This window comes from Gavialis gangeticus, unplaced genomic scaffold (genome assembly GCF_001723915.1).
Source record: "Gavialis gangeticus isolate Ggan-Ray unplaced genomic scaffold, GavGan_comp1, whole genome shotgun sequence".
NCBI lineage: Eukaryota > Metazoa > Chordata > Crocodylia > Gavialidae > Gavialis > Gavialis gangeticus.
The window spans coordinates 7,077,790-7,088,017 of NW_017729027.1; the positions used below are offsets into that span (position 1 = coordinate 7,077,790).

At 42.7% G+C, this 10,228-nt stretch overlaps 1 protein-coding gene across 6 annotated transcripts in view; it reads right to left on the reverse strand.

The window, feature by feature from the left end:
* Positions 1–10,228, reverse strand: part of DOPEY1 (dopey family member 1) — a 165,817-nt gene that overhangs the window by 111,585 nt on the left and 44,004 nt on the right. For 4 of the 6 annotated variants that reach the window (XM_019520430.1, XM_019520428.1, XM_019520431.1 and 1 more), the window contains exons 5-8: positions 9,695–9,884; positions 8,379–8,477; positions 6,746–6,845; positions 3,924–4,033 (exon numbers count right to left, since the gene is read on the reverse strand). In XM_019520430.1, coding sequence (XP_019375975.1) covers positions 3,924–4,033; positions 6,746–6,845; positions 8,379–8,477; positions 9,695–9,884 — 499 coding nt within the window. The remainder of the gene's footprint in view (positions 1–3,923; positions 4,034–6,745; positions 6,846–8,378; positions 8,478–9,694; positions 9,885–10,228) is intronic. The other 2 variants (XM_019520432.1, XM_019520429.1) reach the window with 1 other exon arrangement.

Consider the following 10,228-nt stretch of genomic DNA (forward strand, 5'->3'; position numbering starts at 1 on the left):
TATCTGTACTGCAACATTTTATATAAGCAGTGGTGGGGAGAGGAGGAATGAGACAGAAAAAAGGCTTGATCTTATCTGCTAAAAGGTGATAATCACTTACTATCTTGGAAAATCTTCTCTATCTGAACATGCTTTTAAATGAGTAGATTTTCCATCTTACAAACAACAAGAGAATCCCCAAATCTGAGGAAAATACAAAAGGAGAGAAAACAAGACTGAAAGACAGAGAAAAGGAGAAAGCAATATTTTTGAAAGGCCTTCTCTCACGGTATTAAACCAGGGGCAGGCAAAATCTGGCCTACCAGGCCATTCTATCCAGCCTGCAAAAATTAGAAAATATTTATCACATGGCTCCTGGCTGCATGGCTAGACTAGGAAGCATGGGGCCGTGCCGGTACAGTGGGTGTGTGCGTCCACAGGCAGGGGCAAAGAGAGAGTGTGTATGTAAGCAGGAGAAGAGTGTGTGTCTATGCAGCGGCAGAGAGCGTGTGTGTGTGTACAGGCAGAGAGAGAGCGAGTGTGTGCACATGTGTGTATAGGCAGGGTCAAAGTGTGTGTGTGTGTTCATTCGTAGGGCGAGTCCCAAATGCACACCCCACCATACACATGTACCGACACCCCCCCTCACACTGCCATACACACAGACCCCCACACCCACATTGCCTCACATACCCTAGTCACCTCCCCCACACAGTCCCCCACAAATCCCATACCCATCCACACCCATACGATTCCTTTCATACGATCCACACGATTTCTTTGCCTCCGTCTTCCTAAGTAGGAACCAGAACAGTCACCTCCCTGCTGGGCCCACTTCAGGCCCCGGGGGAGGCACACCTGGGCCAAGGGTTAGCGAGGACTTAGTTAGGGAGCTTCTGGAAGGGCTGGATGTATTCAAGTCAGCCGGTCCGGATGATATCCACCCTAGAGTTCTAAAGGAACTGGCCGAGGTCATTGCAAGTCCCCTGGCACGGCTTTATGAGCACTCATGGTGCACTGGAGAGGTGCTGGAAGACTGGAAGAGGGCCAATGTGGTTCCAATCTTCAAAAAAGGGAGGAAGGAGGACCCAGGAAACTATAGGCCAGTTAGTCTTACCTCGATCCTAGGCAAGCTGTTTGAGAAAATAATTCTGGCACACATCCAGGAGGGGCCAGCAGGGGACTGCATGCTTAGGGGCAATCAGCACGGGTTCATCAGTGGCAGGTCCTGTCAGACCAACCTGGTGGCTTTTTATGATCAGATCACCAGATCATTAGATGCAGGGGTAGCAGTGGACATAGTCTTCCTGGACTTCCGGAAGGCTTTTGACACTGTCTCTCACCCCGTTCTCATTAAGAAAATGGGAGGCTGTGGTGTAGACACCCACACAGTCAAATGGGTCGCCAACTGGCTGGAGGGCCGCACCCAGAGGGTGGTAGTGGATGGGTCCTTCTCAACCTGGAAGGACGTGGGCAGTGGGGTTCCGCAGGGCTCGGTCCTCGGGCCCGCACTGTTCAACATCTTCATCAGTGATTTGGACGAGGGGGTGAAAAGCACCCTGTTCAAATTTGCTGATGACACTAAGATGTGGGGGGACGTGGGCACACTAGAAGGAAGAAGCAGGCTACAATCGGACCTGGACAGGTTACAAGGGTGGGCGGATAAGAATAGGATGGGTTTCAACACAGACAAGTGCAAGGTGATGCACCTGGGGAGGAACAACCGGCACCATACCTACAGGTTAGGGAACTCCCCTCTTGTCAGCACGGAGGCGGAAAAGGATCTTGGAGTCATCATTGACTCCAAGATGAACATGGGTCGGCAGTGTGGGGAGGCAGTTAGGAAGGCCAACCGTACCTTGTCATGCATCCACAGATGCATCTCGAGCAGGTCCAGAGAGGTGATCCTCCCCCTTTATGCGGCACTGGTCAGGCCGCAGTTGGAGTACTGCGTCCAGTTCTGGGCGCCGCACTTCAAGAGGGATGTGGACAGCATAGAGAGGGTCCAGAGGAGGGCCACTCGCATGATCAGGGGACTGCAGGGCAGGCCCTATGAGGAGAGACTACGGGACCTGAACCTGTTCAGCCTCCACAAGAGAAGGCTGAGGGGGGATCTTGTGGCCTGTTACAAACTGGTCAGGGGGGATCAGAAGGCATTGGGGGAGTCACTGTTCCCCCAAGCACAGCCAGGAGTGACCAGGAACAACGGTCACAAGCTAGCAGAGGGTAGATTTAGGTTAGACATCAGAAGGCGCTATTTCACGGTCAGGGCGGCTAGGGTCTGGAACCAACTTCCAAGGGAGGTGGTGCAGGCTCCTACCCTGGGGGTTTTTAAGAAGAGGTTAGATGAACACCTTGCTGGGGTCGTTTGACCCCAGTACTCTTTCCTGCCATGGCAGGGGGTCGGACTAAATGATCTTCTCAGGTCCCTTCCGACCCTAGAAACTATGAAACTATATCCACACACACACTCCCACACGCTGGCTCACCCCACATACCCACACACCCACAGCCCCCCACAAACCTATACCCACCCCCCACAATATACAAGAGTAAGACTTAAATTTTAAGCTATTCTATAATCACCTCTATGTACACTACACAAACAAGGGCAAAAATATTTTTTGAAATCAAATTAATAAATGCTTTAGGTGTTCATTTTTTAGAATATGATTTGGTACTTTTCTGGTTCTGAGATGGCAAAACCCCTTGCTGAAAGGAATATTTCTGGGGTCAAGGGGAGGGACTTCTGATGGCAAAGGTCAGGGGCTAGGGGGTGGCACTTCTGGTCCCAAGATGGCAACCAGGGGGCAGGGCACCTATCAAGGGGCAGGGCAACCCATGTGGCCCTTGACAGCTTGCCAAAACTCGGTAAGCAGCCCTCCACCCGAAATAATTGCCCACCCCTGTATTAAGCAGTGTTTGATGACAACATCTTGTCTGTAATACTAACACAGTGTATCAGCACTTGTCACATTGTTAAGAGCATGAAGGAATATGCAATAGGGCCGTCCCCCTTATTGCAGAAAACAGGCACCCTCTACTACTAAACCAAAAACACAATGCCTTGCTTCAAAGTGGCTTTCAGCTTAGCAGTATTGGAAAGGCAAATGGTTAAATGGTCACAACCACAGATCAAGATGCATAGATCAATCAGACTGGTCCAAACCATGAATCCTGAAGAACAGTTCCATGTACCTTAACTACCTTTTACTCCAGTAAGGCATTTTTAAAGGCAAGATAGCCCCTGGACATCTGGGAAGACTTTAGACTGGGGACGATTGAATAGGCGGAAATCTACTCCACCACTAGATATCTAAAAGATCACAGAGAAATCTCTTCCTTTCCTCTTCTTTTGATGCATCAGGCATCAAAAGAAGAGCTCTTCCCTTTCCTCTTCACCTGGATCAGGGAGGTAGTCAGCCCCTGCTAGGCTGACAAAATATCCCTGGCCCCTGAGATTTTGGGGACAGACACACACACACAGTTCATCATCAATACAAGTGGAAGAGCGCTGCTCCAAATCTATTCGGTGGATGCGCAGTCTATTGAGCTGTCCCATCAAATGCTATATTTACATAAGGGGGAAGAAAGATGGAAATGGAAGACAATTTAAAATTCTTCCTTACACTATTATTGCTATAAAGAAGGGTATGCTAACTAATATCTCAGGCTAAGTGGTTCTTTGAGTAATCTAAAAGTTTTGAAAGAATGGTACCAGAACAGGATGTGATTGTCCAAAAGGCAGAACCAAAAAAGAAAAGTTCCCAGATTGAAAGACAACACATACTACATGGTTATACCAAAATGACTATTAAGGGATGTGGAAACAGAATTTTTGGTAAATATATTCTTAAAGCAGCCTTTCTAAAGATGTTAAAAGATGTTAAGAGAATAATTCCACAATGAGTAAGTCCCACGTAATAAAAGAAAGTTATAGCTACCTGAACCAACATTTCCTTAGAAAAGGTATTGAAATAGTAAGTGGCGTGTTCCTCAGGATTGCTATGTCTTGTGCTTCTAGGTCCTATAATGGCCCCATTGTTATCAAAACCTTGAAGCATACAAAAAAAAGAAAAATTAATATTTATCTTTCTATGAATTATTTGTCAATTTCTTGAAACAGGAAATCAAAACACTAGCGCTGATAACTTACCAATTTTTAATCCAAATTATGTGGGCAAGAGAAAGACCATTTTAAAGAGTTTAATACAAGAAACTAATAGCAAGGAACAAACTAATGAGCCAATCACAAAAGTGCAATCTAATGTTTTAGTTATAAGTTGTACTACCAAAAACATTACTTTCACAAACAAAATGAGGCTTCAGAAATACAGTATGTTCCATAGAATGCATTCTCTGCTATTGAAATAATAGTGTGGTCTACAGCTAGTGAAAAAACTGTTAAGAACCTTAGTGTTACTGATTTTTTTATAATCTTTTATAATAGGAGGATAAAATATTTTTAAATATATGCATTAAAGCCACATAAACCAAGACACTAAACGTATTGCCATATTACTGTTATTCTATATTACTTTCAAATTTAAACAGAATATACATTTTTTGTAATCGAGACATTTCAAAAGAGACTAGTGTTATTAGAAGTCCAACTTTATGTAAAAGAAATCTACTTAGTTTCATCTCAGAAAGGATGCACGCTTCCTAGAAACATTTCAACATTAATCCTATCAGCTTGTCACAACATATAATAATTCTTCAGAATGTTTTTATAGTTTTCCCAGGGAATGATAGAGACACAGAAGAAGTTGAGAAAATGTGTGGCATCTATTTTGAATTAGAAATCATGTTTTAATATGGGAGAATACTGATGGTAACCTTAGACTAAAAAGCTTTAATGTGACTTTTAAGACTCCAGATGCTTAATAACTCTGCAATACAATATAAAAAAGATGAAGAATATCTAAACCCAAAATAGTCACATAATATGAGAACTCAGACTTAAAGGGGCCTCAACAGTTTATAGTTAAAATAGACTCTTTATTAGTAACATAAAAATAGCACAAAGATTAACTTTTAGGAGAGGAGAGTATTATATTATTAAAAGACATAACACTTAATCCATTGGAAAATAGAACTTATATATTTGTACAGAATCGAGGCCGTGTCTAACCTTTATGAACTTTATTCTGCAATATCTACCTATGTTATTGCAGACACTTTACCTCCTAAGATCCTATTCTGGGAAACTGATAACAAAGAATAGGTGAAGAATTAGCATTCTATTTAGAAAATGGCATGAATTTACACTAGAAAGATGTGTTCCACTATGTTTTTCTTTAAAGTTCTATGTTTATTAGAAGACTGAAATTGAACATTTATTAAGAAAAAAATAGAAAAATGATCTAACTGTGCAAATGTGTCTGACCGTGACTATCCTCTCCTAGAAAACATGAAGTGGTTTAAAAACTTAAGAAATGGGTTTTTTTGATCCTCCTCCTAACACTGCTCACTTAGAAAAATGGCATGAGTTAAAATCAACCATACTAAAAAAACAAGCTGAACAAAAAACAATTTGTCTCCTAAATAAATGCTGTTGTTTTTTTTTTTTTTAAAGGATTACAATTTAAACATTTTCCATAGCTATTAATGCTTTTTCTGACAGCACATCAAGATGAAAGTTACTTTAAAATCTGACACTGAGGTTCCCTATACACATGCTTGGGGATGGTGCATTTTAATTAGCGCGGTTCCTCTTTTAAATGCACCATTTAAATAGAGCAATTTAGTTTAATGTATGTGCACTTGATGCATGTGTGGGTGCATTTTTATTAGAGTGGTTCCTGAACATCTGCTCTAATTAAAACGATTCACCATCACATGTATTAAGCCCCTATGCAAGTCCAAATGGCCACAGGACACTTTCTCTAAACCTCATTCAACAAGAATTAAAGTGCCCCCATGGCCTTTCTGAAACGTGCAGGGACTTAATACATGTGAGGGTCAGGTGATGCTGGAGCAGTCTAATCAGAATGTGGAGCAATTCAATCAAGTCTGCTCTGATGTGTTCTAATTAGAACGTGAACAAGCACATCTATAGGCAGCCTGGGGTTCCATTCTGTACCACTATTTTAAAAAATAGTGACATTTTAACCTCATAACAGTCTGAGATTTAATATTTGTAGTAATAGGGCTTACAAATCAAAGTGCATAAAATTAGGAATGTCTATCAGTGTTTTCAGAATGAGGCCTTAATTGGTATAAATTTTACTTACAAATTTATTTCAACATACCACTTTTATCTTCATTCTTGGTACCCCTTCCTGTTTTAATTGTCTATTATACCCATTAATGTCTTGTCTTTATTTAGACTGTAAGCTTTTGGGGCCAGGGATTGTCTTTTAACGTGTCTGTAAAGCTCTTAAGCAAGTGGCCTTCACTCCTGACTGAAGATTATGGTTATTACTGTAAGAAAAGTTAATAAACATATCTGACAAGCAATACTGTCATCATGAACTCTTCATATGGTTATTCTGACCAAAAGGTAATAGTTTTATTTATCACTTGAGAAAATAAAAAAAAAATTGCTTCATTTAACTTTTCCCAGGGTCTCTGTTGGGTGTAATGCACGGTTGGCAACTGGCTGGTACTGGTAAATAAAAGTATGAACAAAATCAACACCAACCTTTCATTTATCAAGTCACAACACAATAGTTATGGGAACACATTACCTGCACATTATTTTCACTGAATACATTTCTTCCTCCCTTATTAAACAGATGATTATCAAATGCAACAAACCTACCTAGAAGCCATGCATAAAGCCTTCGGTTAAGTGACATATCTCTGCGCAGTACGACATGAAGGGCTGCTGACAAAATTCTGATCATGTCTGGCCGCGTTGCCTGAAGAAATTAGGGATATTTATTTAACCTTAAGAAGTTACATCTTACTATGCACTGGAAATTATTCTATTACATCTCTTACCATTTCTGAACTGGTAGTAGTGAGATGCATACTGTTCTAAAACCTTAGGAAATTAAAAAGTGAGTTTACTATTTGGAACAGCTGTGTATTAAAGTGATGCATGTATAGATTTGAGGGTCTGCAAAAAAAATTCAAATTTTTTTCTTCAGAAACATTTGGAAAATTTTGTGCTCCAAGTATAGCTAGTCCTGGATCATCCTTGACCAATGCTTATTCAAAATCCTGAAAACCTCCTATGAAAGAAATTCCACAGCTTCCCTAGGCAGTCCTCCTTCCCTGCAAGTTAAAGCCATTGGCAAGTGTCCTGCTCCCTACGGAAATGGGAAAAGGTGTTCTCCCTCTTTATATGGCAACCCTATATGCCATTTTCTGCAAGCTGAATCAACCTTCTCTTGTATGGCTTGCCTTCCAAGCTCTTTATTATTTTGTCACCACTTCTGGACCTCTCCAATATCTCATTTTTAAAATGTAAAGACCAAAACTGCACATTATACTCTAGATCAGAGGTTGGTAATGTTTTCGGCCTGAGTACCAAAAAACCCCCGCAACCTGGATTCAGAAGATGATGGTGGGGGTGCCACACGGGGCCTGATCCTTGTCATGGTAGCACAACCCCAGCCCCTTCCCCACCGTGCTCCCCAAGACACATGTGTAGCCTCTGATGACAACGAGCTGGGCCAGGGCTCCAGACCCCAGTGCAGTTGCTTGCAGCCTTGCAACTGCCTGCTACAAGCAGACCAGGCTCTGGACAGGCCCGTTGCCTGCCATGGAACCTGGGCTGCTCACAGAAGGCAGCCACAAGCCTGCAAGCAGCTGCACTGGGGGGCTGGAATCCGGACTCGGCTCATTGCTGGCCGGGGCTACATGCATGCCTTGGGAAGCACAGTGGGGAAGAGGCTAGGGCTGCTCTCCTGCCCCTTTATTTTTTAAAATGTTGTTGCCACTTTTGATCAATGAGCTCCTTTGCATTGGTTGTTTCAGAAAAAACTGTTTTTCTAACGGTCAGCTTCTTCCTCAGCTCCCACTCAACCACCATTCATCATAATGACTCTCATGTTCTTCAGAGCTAAAATGTGTGGGTCCAAGTACTCTCCCCCTCTCCTACAAGTCAGGCAAACACACTGCAGACCTGGGTTATCTATGGGCTACTGAAGTATACTGAACTCATGTTTATGAAAGAAGGGAAAGCAGAAAAGTGAAAATACCCCCAGCCACAGATTCACTGGGAATCCCAAAGCATGAGTATAAGCACTCCCTCCCAGCTTGCCCACTGGGAGGCATGCTGGGTGAGGTGCTCACTCCTGCTCCATGGTATCAGAGCCACAGAACTTCATACACTTGTAAACCAATTTCTAATCAACGATATTTTAGAACAGTGCAATTGTTATGTGTCCACACCCAATGTGTACATGCAGGGATCTGAAACTTGATATTTTATGTTAAATTTTTACCTGACTCATATGGAATGGAAAACAGAAGAGTATAAGGTCCAATGTACTTCTTTGTACTAACACACTGGAATCTTGCACTGATGTACTTACTGCTTCCACCTGAAATTATCACCATCAAAAAGACTTATAATCTGTTATGTTATTTTAATTGCAAAACACACACCTTCAAAAGAAAAACAACTCAAGTACTGTCCTCCCATTAAATACATTGGATTTCTAAGAAATCCACAGAATCTGTTTAGAACCAGAAGTAATAAAACAATGTAACCGGGGAAAAAAGAGAAGTTATACATGAAAGATAAATATAATTGTTACACTGTTCAGTGTAAAGCAATAGGTTTTGCTTAAAGCATGCCTGGTTTCACCTGGAGTATGAAAAAAATGTACATATTAAAAAGGGAGGGGAAGCTGCTGCTCAGATGCACACATTAGCCATTACAATCTAACTGTAACATCTACACAAACCTGTAGCAAGACAAGCTGTAATGAAGCAGGTTTAAAGTTGTTACTCTGGTATCACTACAGAATCATGCAGAACTAGCAGTTGCATTGGTACCCTTTGATATCCAACTGCTATGGCCATCTACTCCAGGGTTGGGCAAAGCCCAGACCATGGCAGACTCCGTTTCCCAGCAGCCCTGCATCACTCTGGCCAGTTTCCATGGAGACCCCAGGAGTAGCAGGGCCGTGACAGCACAGGGCCAGGATTTCCATGGAGACAAGTCCAAGCAACACTGGCAAAATATGTGGCCGAGCAGGGAAGGAGCTGCTCCAGGGCTGGAATTCTGTGGTGGTGACAGTGTGGTCTGGAGCCAGGGCAGAGCTGCAATCCACTGCCAGCACGCCTCTCCAGACCATGCTGTAACTGCCAAAAAATTCTGGCCTCATCCCCAGAGCAGCTCCCTGTCCAGCCATGCACCCTGGTAGTGCTGCTTGGGTCAGTCACCATGGAAACCCTAGCCCCACATTGTCACGCCCTGCTGCTCTTGGGGTCTCCATGGAAACTGGCTGCAGCAATGTGGGCAGAGGCTGCTGGGAAATGGAGTCTGGCTACCAGCTGGATCCACCATTTTGCCCACCCCTTAGCTTCATCAGCAAAGTAATTCAGTACAGATTTTTCAAGATGCATTTTTAAAAAAGTATGTAAAATCTAAATTGTTATAGACTGCAGTAATTTAACACATGCTATAAATGAAGTGTATTTACCTTGTTCCCATAAGGACTATTTAAAAATATTTTGAAGACATACAGAAACTGCATAATTGCATAAACAAGTCTTATGAAGAAAAGAATGAAGTGTTTTGATAACAAATTACCATTAACTCAATGTCGCTGCCAATTATATAGAGCTGATCTTCCATTGAAAGCTTCCTGTTCAGATGGCAAAGGACATAAGTGATTCCAGGTAAGCGAACTGCAGGACTGGTAAGAAGACTACCCCATAGGGCACTGTAGAATGCCGACTGGTCCACTGCAGCAGCAACCTTCTCCAACAGTATGTTTGTTCTGCAACATATATGACAAGACCAGCTCACAGAACAGAAAACTCAATTAGTGTGCATGTTCAGAAACACGCACACTCAAGCTCTATGTACATAGACGCTTGTAGTATGGGAAACAAGCAAGACCCTCCTCCTAGCTGACACCAACCTGGACATAATGGGGCTCACTGAAACGTGGTGGGACCCAACGCATGACTGGGCGGTGAATATCAAGGGCTATAGGCTGTACAGGAGGAAGAGGAGAGGGAGAAAAGGTGGGGGCGTGGTGCTCTACACTAAGGAGGAATATACATAGGAATATAACTCTAGTTTTCAGGAGGGCGGACTTCAATGAGCTAAGGAGAATAG